The 13,315-nt window shown below is 38.6% G+C and overlaps 1 protein-coding gene across 1 annotated transcript; it reads right to left on the reverse strand.

Moving 5' to 3' along the window:
- Positions 1-2,966: 2,966 nt before the first annotated feature.
- LOC111650158 (uncharacterized) lies at positions 2,967-11,615 on the reverse strand. The gene is made up of 5 exons (XM_023399982.2): positions 9,827-11,615; positions 7,527-7,713; positions 7,330-7,425; positions 6,773-6,832; positions 2,967-5,980 (listed from the first exon to the last, which is right to left on the reverse strand). Exons 1-5 carry the CDS (start codon positions 10,055-10,057, stop codon positions 4,587-4,589), a joined length of 1,968 nt encoding a protein of 655 aa, XP_023255750.1. The 5' UTR covers positions 10,058-11,615; the 3' UTR covers positions 2,967-4,586.
- Positions 11,616-13,315: the final 1,700 nt, after the last annotated feature.

Here is a 13,315-nt window from a genome sequence, read left to right on the forward strand (position 1 = left end):
GCTGGAGGTCAATCTGGCAGGCAGCAGGAGGTTCATTTGAAGGTATCAATGCTGTTGCTGCTTCTGAAATGAACTAAAGCAATAACGTATGTCTTTATGCAAACGGATCTAGTCGACTCTAGAGATAAAGCCCCCAGGAGCAGGCAATTTTGGCATAGTGGGCACAGCAGGCCACATGTCACCTACTGGGCCACATTTTCCATACACAATTATTACAAAAGGAAGGGATGAATGAATGATTAATGAATGATGAATCACTGATGAATAAATGATGAATAAATTCTTCTGAAAATCACAAACACCTTAAAATGATTCACAGGGAGTGAGCAGGAAGTCAGCCAGCTCAACCGAATGAAGTCTCTGACTTGCATGTTCTTTGGACCCATTTTCCGTGTATGTGTACCCAGTAAGCAAGTCTCAGTAGGATGAATGGGGCCGCGTCTTGGAAGACGCGGCCCCAGCTGTTTGATTTTCCAATAGGCTACTAAGGCCAATACAAAACCTGAGATTTGGTTCAGATACTTTCTGCGAGACAAGAATACAAACACAACCTTTTTATTTCTGATTCAAATTTGCAGATTAGATAAGATTTTTTGTCCATTTGGGGACAGTGGAAAACAAAGCTGTGAACACAACACTGACATATCACCTTTTTAGTTTATATAGTGAACCTATTGGGAAAAAGTAATGATATTTTACACATCCAGCACAGCAACATTAGCATTGATTAGGGCCTGATCCAGTGTGAGGAACCTATTGGAGTTGCTCTGTTTATTTGATGTTGTGTTTTTGGCCACCTGGTAAATATAAGTCCTCTATTGATTCTCTTTTAGCTTGTTTTTTGGTCTCTACCAACCCCTGATAAACAAAAACTGACTCTTTAGCTGCTAAATGTCCTTCTGTGTTCACTAGTTAGTTGCTGGTTTGTTCTGTCTCCAGTTTGGTGTTGCACAAGCAGCAGAAAAAAGCTGCACACTGCAACTGAAAATGATGCAGCGAGAGCGTGGAGAGTAAAAAACAATAAAGTTGGGAGTCAGAAAACCAAGACAATGAGCTTCTATACTATACTACACTATACTATACCATACCATACTATACTATACTTAAGTTATGTAGGGTGGAAGAGAGAAGAGAGAACTGCAGCCAGGTGACGATAATCTGTGGGGTTCTTGAAAATACTGATTATAGCAGCTTTAACAATGTGAAGGTCTCACATGTTAAATGTATAAACACAAAGCAAAAATCACAAAATATCTGACTGAATAATATATAAACAAAAACCCATAATCTCACCAGACATTTCATGTTTCAGTTCAGTTTTCAGTTCCAACCCTCCCCGTCGCCAGAGGAAATACATTTTGGCCCTTATGCAAAATTCACAACATGCTGAAAAGCTTCTCACTGTTGCTGATATGACTGTTCCAGCTATGCAATGAAACAATAAGTAGCACAGTCCATTCAAAACAGAACAAGCACTAATTAGGAATACCAACAACCGCAGTAACCAGCTACAGTTCATTAATGAAATTCCAGCCATTTTCCAGCAAGAAACATCCATGAGACAACTGTCCGACGTTGACCTGGTGTCAGAGACCGTTCACTCCCCTGAATGAGAGAAATCCAAGAGAGCATTTCATTTTGATCTATATTATCTTATCATTTTGTTTTTCGTTTTTCGGTTAACTGTCACAAGTTCATCTTTGTTTCTTCAGCCTCTCCTGATGTTTATGTCTCTTCATGATTATTTTTTAGCTGTTCTAACAATAAGCTAAATAACTCTAAACTTTTGTGTGCCTTACAGAACTATTTTGAAAAGTCTTCCTGCAAAGCGAGCCGCACCTCAGCGTGAGTTTAATCTCCATAAAAACACAGAATTCTTAGCAGCATTAAGCGCAGCTGGCCTAAAGGTTATACTAAATGCAATAAACTGGCATTAGAAGTGTGTGACCTGCTTAGTGCAGCCTGAGACAGAGTCACGCAGGGAAGTGGTCACAACACTGAGCTCAACACATTTCATATGAAGAGAAAGGTTTGAGTTCAGTGACAGACTTTATTTCTTCATGCAGCAGAGAGAACATAGAGTTTCAAAGGTTCCTAATTTTTATTGATTTTGACACATTGCTTGAATCGCTGTCTGTTTTTGCTGTCTCACATCTTGTTTTGCTTTTGTTGCAGTGTTATTTCTTTTGTTTGACTTTTGGTGTTTCTTTTAATTTCATCTCTCTGAGTCTAAAAGTTGATGGATGAATGAATAAAACAAACATGACAAATACCTTGAGGTTCTGGTAACTCCAATCTTCTCCCATTCAAATCTCTTAGCTGTTGATCAAAACAGGGAATAAAGTCTCTCAACATCATCCTCTTGAAAATTAATGACAGCACTATAGGTTTCATACAGAGATATGATGAAGAAGAATGAAAATATAGAGCAACTGTCAGTATGCGTACCTGCTGATAATATATACTTGTATTTGATGTATTATCCCATAGCTCCAATAGGAGCTGAGCTGAATATTGATACTGCAGTTTCACACATGTTGATCCTCTAACACCATCTAGTGGATGATTTAACAGAGCGTCTTATCGTCTCTGTTGGAATCACAGTCGAATATCTGATCGATAAAACCAGCTGTACTCTGATGTGTACAGTATATGCAAATGTAACATATGCACATATATTGAATTTCCATATATGAAATCTATGTACATACAAAACAAAAACATATGTAAAAATTATAGATAAAACCTATAAGAAATTCCAATTTCATAAATTGACATGAATGTCTACTCCACACAAATATGTATGTTTATGTATGTATGCTTATATTGTAGATATATATCCATCCCAAAGCTTGTTCATATATGTTTATATCATATACAGACAGTTCCAAAAGTCTGAGACCACTTTCCCAGAATGGGGAGAATGACATGTTTAAAATTAATGAGAAATGAATAAGAAAAACATATAAGCATATAGAATTTTTATTTGTACATTGTTTTAATAAAATTGAATTGACATATCAAATATATATTGTTAAAATATAGGCTTGCAACATGATATACTATAGAAAAATTCATGATAGATATTTTTGATAATTCAAATTTAGATTTTTTTTATGGGTATTTAATAAATCTTATAAACTTATATCTTCATATTCGCAGAGGATTCTGTATAAATGACTTAAAATTTAATGACAGGTTTTCCTTATATATTAATCATGTACAAAGACAGCAACAGTCAAATAGAGTGTACGGTATTATACTGCCTCCATCTTAATTACTTTATTCCAATCTTGTGATATCCATCCATAAATTCTTCATGCTGTATGTATGACTGCAGCTCCTGCCTAAGTCTCAGTGTTTCTCTCCAGTCAGTGTCTGTCCAGTCTTTTTATACAAAGTCTCTGATGAAGTGTTAATTACCTCTGGTTATTTGCTAATTTTATTGAACTCATTTACCCCCTACTCCCCTTTTTTTGTTTAATGACAAAGGAAATTAGCCACATGTAAGTAATTTGCGTGATTCCAGTAAAACCAGTCAAGTGAAAAATAAACATTAAATTGCTTTAAGACAGAGCTGTAAAGTTAACAGCTGCTAATGAAAACAGCAGAGAACAAACTTTTCAGACATGTTTAACTTTTTACAAGTCACTGTGAACGAAAATAATAACTTTATTAATAATTTATTAGTTAATCCGCAAAAAAAAAAATATTGATCAGAACGTTTTCCCAGGGAAAGCTAAATTACTTCAACATTTATCATTTTCTGTAACAGAATGCGTTACCAAAGTCATTTCAAGTTTCGGCTGCATTTGGTCGAATGTAAGTCTGTGGGCAATAACAATGTTCAATCATAGTAAACACTAGCTGTATGTGGACACTCAGGTGTGTATGCTTTTGATCTGGGGTTGTTCTTCATGGTTTGGACTCGTCGTTCCAATGAAGGCAAATTTTATTGCTACAGCATGACAATGATGTTTTATACATGAACTGCAGTGTGCTTCTAACTTAAGAAGCAAACACAGTTTTTCCTATTTGGTGTAGAAGAACTTGACTGGCCTGCACAGAGCCCTGAGCTCAACCCCATCTACCACCTTTGAGATGAACTGGAACACTGACTGTGAGCCAGGTCTTATCATCCAACATCAGTCTTGGACCTCACTAATGCTCTTGTGGCTGAATGGGATCAAATCCCTGGAGCCAGGTTGTGAAATCCTGTGGAAAGCCTGAACTCAGAAGAGCAGGCTGTTATAGCAGCAGATTAATACTCATGATTATAGAGTGACATGTTAAAGAGTAACAATGTCTCCACACATTTTTGGCCATGAAAAGTAGTAGTGTTTAACCCACAGAAAACTTTCTAGAAACAAAATAACCATTTCAACTCCTGCAGATTATACTGCCATAAAACAGTCCCACTGACTGATCTGCAAAACACAATTATAAAATCTTTGACACTCGACCAAATTTCTATTGTCTCACAGTGTTTATGGTCACATTGCCCAGCCTGAACTCCAATGTGTGCAAACATAAACAATCCATATCAATGCTCAGTGCAATAAGTGAGCGTGCTGCAGTGAAAGGTTTTAAGTTTTCACTGCAGTTTTTTCAGACTGTCCATCTCCTGGTTCCTCTGGCAGGTGACCCCTCTGATGTTTCTTGAAGTCGCTGCTGTGTATGAATCCTTTCCCGCAGACCGAGCAGCAATACGGCTTTTCTCCAGTGTGGATCCTCCTGTGCAGCTTCAGGCTGCTGGACTGAGTGAACCTCCTGCTGCAGATGTTGCAGCCGTACATCTTCTCTCCAGAGTGAATCCTCATGTGCAGCTTGAGATTGCTGGGGTTGCTGAACTTCTTATCACACTGATCGCAGGCATAAGGCTTCTCCCCCGTGTGGATGCTCATGTGATATTTGAGATTGACCGTGCAGCGAAATTTTTTCCCGCACACGTTGCAGACCGGCTGTTGCCCCGGTTTCTTCCCCGTGTGGATCCGCATGTGGTTCTGAAGCGCGCTGGCGTGGCCACAGCGTTTGCCGCAGGTCTCGCAGACGTACGACCTCTCTCCCGTGTGGGTCAGCATGTGGTGCTTCAGCGCGCTCCGGTGACTGCAGCCTTTACCGCAAACCTCGCAGATGAAAAGTTTTTCTCCGGTGTGTTTGCTCAGGTGATTTTTGAGGACGCTCATGTCGCTGCATCCGAGGCCGAGCACTTCGCAGCAGTTTTCCTTCTGGATGTGAGTCACCCGGTGAATGGCCAAGGATGAGGACGAGAAGAAACTCTCGCCGCAACTTTCACAGACAAAATCTCTGTCTCCTGAATGTAGATTCTCATGATCTGCCAAACTCTTTCTGCACTCAAATGTCTCTGGACAAACAGAGCAGACAAATGTCTTTTTCAGGGCACAACACCTGTGCCTCTGAAACGCCAGCACCCCGGCAAACTGATTCTCACACAGCGTGCACGTGTGGGTGTTCGGTCTCTTCAGGCTGTGCTGACGCATGTGTCTCTCGAAGGTGCTCTTGTAAGCAAACTCTGTCCCGCAGTCCGAGCATTTGTAAAGCTTCTCTCCAGTGTGGCGTCTTGAATGTGCGATGAGCCCCCGGAGTCCGGCAAAACGTTTGCCACACTCGGAGCAGAGGTGAGGCTTGGAGTGAGTCAGGTAGTGCCGATCCATCAAACACTTGAGAGCAAATGTTTTGTCACAAGAAGGACATTTGAAAGGCGCTGTGGTCTTCTTCTTTTTGATCTTGGATGCGGTGGTTGAAGTGTCTCTATCCTCCTGGATGACATCGTCCTCACTGACATCAGAGGCCGGCTCAGGGGCCGGCACAGGGGACGGCTCAGGGGCCGGCACAGGGGCCAGCCCAGGGGCCGGCACAGGGGACGGCTCAGGGGCCAGCTCTGACGTAGGCTCAGTTAACAAGGCTTCACGTTTAGACAGGGATCCAGAGTTACTCTCTCTATTTGTGGCCACATCAGCTGAAACAAAAACAAAGCTTTGTTAGGGGATTTGAAACAAAGTGGGAATAACAAACAAACACAGCCCCTCACAACAGATTAAAATATTATTTCAAAACATAATGTTTAATGTTTTTAATACTACTGACATGCTGCAATGAATTTACCAAATAAATGTTTTATTTTTCAGGAAGTGAAAGTGATTCAGTGTGAAGCAGGAAAACAAACGTTATCTTTATTTCAGTGTGAACTTAAAGGGAACAGTAAAAATTACAAATGGCAAAAGTAACTGCAGTATACTTCACATACATTATACATTACCACATAGGATTGATCCTGTCTATCTTTCATCTTTATAATTTATTCTGGATTCTTTTGGATGGACCTCAGTAAAAATACAGTGGCGGATTCATATGCACTTTTTACACTTGGTGATCTTACTGTCTACTGTTAAGTTCTTCCTGTTTCTATCAGCTGTCCCACTACATGGACAACCATCAGTGTTCCCAGAGTCTGATCTGAACTCAGTTAGACTTCATTATTGTACTAAACACCTTGGACTTAACATCACACATTGAAACGCCACATCCACACGTTTCACAATGTGTTGTCTTTCTTTTATGCCTCTTAGGTCCTTTCGTTTCACGCTATGTGTGTGTGTTGTAAGATAACTTCAGGTCTGTCTTGCAAAATACATAATACTGTATGTCCCAAAAAACTTCCTGGTTAAATTAATGAATAAATAAATATGAACTTGTTGTCACACACAGAGAAAGTTTCCGCTCTGCTGGTTTGTAAAGAATCAGTAGTTACCTGGTTCGATCACTGGTTCTGACTCAGCTGCTGCTGTTGCTTTCTCAGTCTGTGGCTCTTCTAAAAACACAAACATCAACATCAGTGAATCTCAAGTTAAGATACAATATCTACTGAGGGATTCAAAACGAGATTTGATCATTGCGCATTATTTGATCACATAGTATTTTGTGAGTGTCATTTGATAGAGCAGGCCCATTATTAATCATGAATTTCCCCTAGGGGATAAATAGAGTATCTATCTATCTATCTATCTATCTATCTATCCATCCATCCATCTGTTTATCTGCTGCAACCCTTTAAACAGCAACAGAGTTTTGTTGACGATTTCTTACCACTGATTCAGAAATGCAGCAATTAGAATAATGACCTGAAACTACTGAAATGTAACAGTGTTACAGCAGTTTACACGTAGCAATGATTCACTGTGTTCAAAATCTGACTATAACTGAAGCTGGTACTAAGCGGCCTGAGTAAGTGACAAAACTGAACTTTTTGGTTCATGTACCATTTGTATTTCAATAAGAAATCACATCACATAGCAGCTGGTGTAATACCTCGGTAATACATGTGGTAGTTCTCCTTTCTTATCGCTGGTTGAAGTCCTCCCTCTGTTTTCTTCCTCTTCTGACGACAAATTTTGGTTTCTGATTCTGAGATTTAACAAGAGCATAAAAGTTGTTAAATACATAACAACAAGAGTGTGAAGATCCAAAAGTCTCTCCATAGCCACTTGAGCTGTTTGCTAACATACGCTTTTTGGGCCTGGCCCCTCGCCCTCCTGTCGGCTTCTTGCTTGTCTGTTGAGTCTTGTTGTTCAGTCCGGGTCTCTGCTCTGCAGCAGGACCACCCTGAGCTTCACACATGGACACTTTCAAGATCATCAATATTTTCTCTACTGCTGCTTTGGTCAATGCTTCCATGAGCAATGCAAACTGGTTCTGTGAAGTCATAGGTAAGAAAGAATGAAGGGAAACAAGGGTAGTTAGTTATAAGTAATTAACTGATTTGTTGACCCATAGAAAATAATTTCATGATGAGGGATCTTTCATTGAATGGTTGAGTTATGCTATCTAAAGCTGGGGGAATATCCAGATCTGTCTAGATGTCTTGAATTTCTGATTACCCACATGTCATTATCTTATTAGAGAGGACATCCAATGCAACATAAAGAAAGGGTCATCTGGAGGTACTAAGTTTTCAAACATTATATAATACTCTCAAAGTGAAATGGTCTTTTAATTTCACTAAAGAAAAATACAACATTAACAACATTACATTATGTATTTAGGTTAATGAGTGGAGTCTGATTTCTACTAAAGTGCTACTACAAAATTGATAAGTTACCTGATAAGTTACATGTTTTGTCTTTGTTCCAATGAAGTGCATTATTGTGTGTTTGTGTTTGTGTTTGTGTGTGTGTGTATGTCTGTGAATGTCTGAACAGGATGCTGGCCTATTTGTAGTGCTGATGTTAGGTTTTGCTCTGTGTTTTGTTGTTTCCTTCACCTGCCCAGGGACTGCAGATGGAAATTAGCTATTCGCTAAATCTGGTACAAAGAATCTTTAGTCTCTAATGAGATTAATGTATTTTTGTACATAATATCAATACATTTCATTATACAATAAATAAAAATAAGCTTTGGTGGCCTAGAAATTTATTTACAAACATAATTTTTACCAACTAATTAATACATTTAAAATAACAAGAATACTCAATGTAAACATAAATAATAAAATTACAATAATTATATAGTTACTAATGTATAATGAATTCCAAATTTAGGTCACCAGTTATGCCAAAAGAGTATGCAGTCTTTTTTTTATTCTTTGCCAAGCGGTTCAATGATCGATCCATTTATTTCTGGTATATTCCTTGCAGAAGATGACATTACCAAGAATAAATGCTTGAATAAAAACATCAGGAATTACACACAAGCTGTAACTCTGCCCCCAGAAAGATCCGTTTGGGCTTTGCTTTATGGAGAAATTAATTGGCAGAAAATTGAGCGAGTTAGGGATGAATTTTGTCTCAGTAATAAAAGACGTGTACCATGACATTTTAGGTGGCGGTTCAGTATTATATAAAACAGAAAACAATTAAATGTCAGAATAAGACATATGTACATACATATGGGACATTAAATATATTTGAAGGTAATGAGATTATGATTTTTTTTATGCAGTTAATTTTATTATTGGGTAAATTCCACATTCACAAGAAGACGTGGGCTACACCTAACCAAATTTTGGGCTTTGTTTTTTATGTGTCTATTTGCACTAGGGATGGGTACCAGTACGTAGCCGTGACCAGGGAAACTGCTGTCGGGAAATACTTTGATAAAAAAAAAAAGAAAAAAAAAAAGAAGATAATAACGTGCAGTTAAACCTGTATATCATGTTCTCCGACACCCAAACAGTATGCTTGTTCGGGGAGGTCCGTGTCCGACTGGAAACACAAACTTAACATTATATATATTATATATATATGTATGTATGTATGTATGTATGTATGTATAGTGTATGTATATAGTCACAGGGCAGCTATTTGACCATTAATGCACACATTGTTGCACTGCACCTTTTAATAAGTGTCATGCACAGGGTGACTATCCATCCCAGGTGTAAATACCACTGTTGGCTACAGACACCTAAGTGCAAATACCACACCATACCAAATACCATATAGGCTATGGGCACCTGGGTGCTTGTCTCTGCCATACTTATACATGTGCAAATAGCATTGTTTGCTGTGGATAGGTGGGTGCAAATAGCATCAAGAACTGCATCAACATGTTGCGATGTTAAATAGACCCTTACCTTAGGAAATAATTGTGTGTTTGGTCTTTTTTAATGACCAATATGTTTTGAATTTGAAATGAGTTTTGAATTTTTCTTAATATTCTTTTCTTTCACTTGTAACTTTGTTTGGACAGTTTTTGTGTACCTGCTGTTAATGTACAAGTGTTGTATAAAAACCCTGGCTAACTGCTCCTTCTCATGTAAGCTAACATCAGACAACAGTGTGTATGCGTGTGCGCGCGCGCGTGTTACCGTTATAGCTGTATTAAACTGCTGTCTCTGCTCCGGTGGAGTCACTTCTCCCTCCTCCTCCTCTTCGCTCTTTACCACCGTCTCTGCTGCCGGAGCAGAGCGGTACCGAGCGGCGGCCATGACGTTAGCCCAGTGCTGCTCCAGAAGTCCGCTGAGCTCCGTCACCCCAGCCTCCACCAGAGCCTTCATTATAGCACATATGTGGCTCTGAAACGTCTCCACGCTGAACATGTTTGTGAGTAACCCTAAAGGTTTAATTTAGTTTTTCATAGTACTCCCAAATGGAAATCTTTTTCTCTGCACTGGAAAAGTTGTGCAACTGTCATGTTGCAGTTCCTCATTCTTCTTCTTCGTGTGATTATCACCGGAGTAGTTGCATTCTAGTAGTAGTTGGACTTCTGCCCTCCACAAGAGATGAAGTGGTACCGCATGTTTCCAGCAGGGTTATCCTGGGGCTCCCTAAATTTTTATTCTCAACCATTCATTTGGAAAAATTTTAATTAAATTAAAAATAGTTCTGAAAATTTAGAAACAAGTTTGGGAATACTATTGGGATTAAAATCCTGTCTGGTTCCTGTTCTACATTGTCTGCTCCCATGTTCTTGTGCTATCACATTTTTTTAATCCCCACTTTAACCAAATTATGTTCAGCACATTTACATTTATAATACATTTTATATAAACATTAATTGTGAATATTTATTCATTCTTTGTTGACAGGTTAAATTGTTTGACTGCTTCATTTTTGTTAGTTACATCTGTACGAAGTTGAACACCAATCACAGAATATATCACCCTCTGAACTTTGAGCATAATCCAATTTTTACCATAACAGAGATTAATATTGTGTAGTTGTAGTAGTTCCCCTCTGTAGCCAGTAGAAGGCAGCAAACACCCATGAGTGTGAATTCTGAACAACCATCAAATCCACCAGCTGCCTTTGGGTTCTTCTGTTGCCATTGTATATGGTAAAAAATTGCAGACAGACAATCTTATGATATAGATGTTGATGTTGTACTTGTACATAAACTACCGTTAAATAACAACAAACATATAAAACCATAAGTTATCATACTCACTCAGGGATCAGTTGTGCCATTATAGACATTGATGGGCTCAGGTCTCCTCATGGCACGTCATGGGTTCACTGTACTTTTCCCCCTCATGATGTCTCCACAGTTCATCTCCTTGATATTAATGACAAAATGCTGTGTGTTGACTAGACTCCTGTTCCTGCTGAACTGAGCCAGTGTGTTGGATCAAACTGCTGTCAGCTCAGAAGGCACAAGAGGGAGGCCAGATGTTTCCTCAGAGTAATGTCAAAGCCACGGTCTAGAGACTGCACATGTGGCATTAGGGAAATTCATTTCTATGTAATTACTCGCAGGCAACAGTCTTTTTTATTTCCAGTGAACCTTATTTCGCATTATGATATTAGTTTACATTTTAACATCAGCCCTAAGGAAAAGTAAACACAACTTTGCCATTCAATGTGATCTTCTAATTGTTCAAAGGGAGAAAAAGTTCATCTGGCAACGTTCGACATTAGCACTTATTCTGCACAACAAAGGACAGAAGTTAAGAAACCTCAAGTAAACATTGGATAAATATTTATCTTCTCCAATAAAGCAAATGCTTCATGTAGCTCTCTGAAGCAGACGGAGGGTAGAACAGAGCCTTTCATGGATCTATTTACATTAAAATAACTATCCCAGTTTATCCAGCGTGTTTCACTGTAAGAGGAAACAGAAAAATACAGAGCAGATACTGAAATTTTCAGATTTAAGCTTGGTCTTTGTTTTCTTTCTTTTTTTTTCTTTTTTTTTTCTCTTTACCATGTGGAGTGGCAGTAGCTGTTTTAACTATTTCATACCCACACAACAGCAACGTGTCGTGTAAAGGTGTCACAACTGTCTCAGGTCAGTGTTAAACCGAGTTGTGCTGGTAGTTAATTGTTTTTCGTATATGTCAATATAGTAAAGAAAAAACTCACACCAATGCATAATCTGATTTGTCTTGTCCTAAGCACAGCAGTGCAGACTTAGTTTTAGTACCTGTAGTTGGGAATCGCTACTCTATCATGCAACATAAGGATACATTTTCAAATATATTTACAAAGTATATGCACAAATGAAAATATGTTGTTCATCTTTATTGTAGTAACAGGCATCCCATAATGTTGAAGCTGAAAAGAATACAAAAGCTATTTATATAAGAATAGCTCATTCCTCTTTTCAGCAGTAGTTGATGGATTGTTTTTGTTTAGTTGGTTGTTTGTTTGTTTCCAATATATTTTCTCAACAAAATAACTCAGGATTGTTTGGTCAAATTCCTTTAAGTACAAAACCTAAAAATAGTGTTGTCCTGTCCATCAGCTTTTTGATCCTGTGTTAAAACTTTCTAGACTAAACGTCTGTTTAACTCCAGTCCCCTTCCAGAGACAGATCTACAATAGATCAAGATTTCCTCGACATCCCTACATTAAATTAACCAAAACATTTACCCCAGGTTTAAGTGTGGGCTTACAGTATATCACACCTCTAAGGTTGTTTAACCTGAGATCATGACCACGATGACATATGACAGTGAGGACCACTTAAAGGAGAACGCTGGTGTTATTCTATATTCATCTTATTGTCAACAAATCCTGTGAAAAGACCAAAACCAAGTTTACAGTCAGTCTCTTAATACTTTCTGACTTCCTTACCCTGTCTGCTGCACTCAGCATGTAAATCTGATGTAAATCTTTGAAAATGGTTCACAAATTGCTCAGTAATTTCCTATCACAGCAGTTTACTTTACTCAGACAGGAGTAAATCGTGCATCTGCTGGGGACTATTTTCATCCGCAGATTGATCCACATTTAGTGCAACAGGAAGGTGTAGGTGGGAATGAGACAAACTGCAGTGTGTGTGTTCATGATAATGAAAGGACATGTCAGCCAGGTGAAAATAGTCACAGGGCAGCTATTTGGCTATTCACACCCGTATGAAGCACCCAGTGGCTCTCTAAGCCTCTTGTTTTATTCGTTGTTTTTGTTCGGTTTTTTGTTTTGTTTTGTTTTGTTTGCTTTTTTCCAAACGGTCAGGGTTAGCATATTAACATATAACAACATAGTTTGGGTTAAAATAGACCCTTTTCACCGCAGCCCCATGTTAGAAAGCCTGAACTTCTTCCATTTGACTCATTGAAGCGGTCCAGGAGAGCCTAATGCTTGGGTGTAAATAGCCACACCGGCTGTCCACCCCGGATGCAAACAGCATTGTTGGCTGCTATGGAGCTCTGTGGCACAGAAGAACAAAATATATCACATCAGCTTGTTGCTACACAGACAATACTTGTTAGTAGGATCAGGTCATTGTTTTTAATGTTTTTTAATTTGTTAACAATAAGAACTAATTATTACCAACCCTATCCTTTAACACAACAAGAGTATAATGATATAAAGATTAAATATTTCAATATGCTAAAGGGAAGAAAAGAGAAATA

This window comes from Seriola lalandi, unplaced genomic scaffold (genome assembly GCF_002814215.2).
Source record: "Seriola lalandi dorsalis isolate HSWRI2012SDOR001 ecotype SW California unplaced genomic scaffold, Sedor1 jcf7180002052129, whole genome shotgun sequence".
Lineage (NCBI taxonomy): Eukaryota > Metazoa > Chordata > Actinopteri > Carangiformes > Carangidae > Seriola > Seriola lalandi.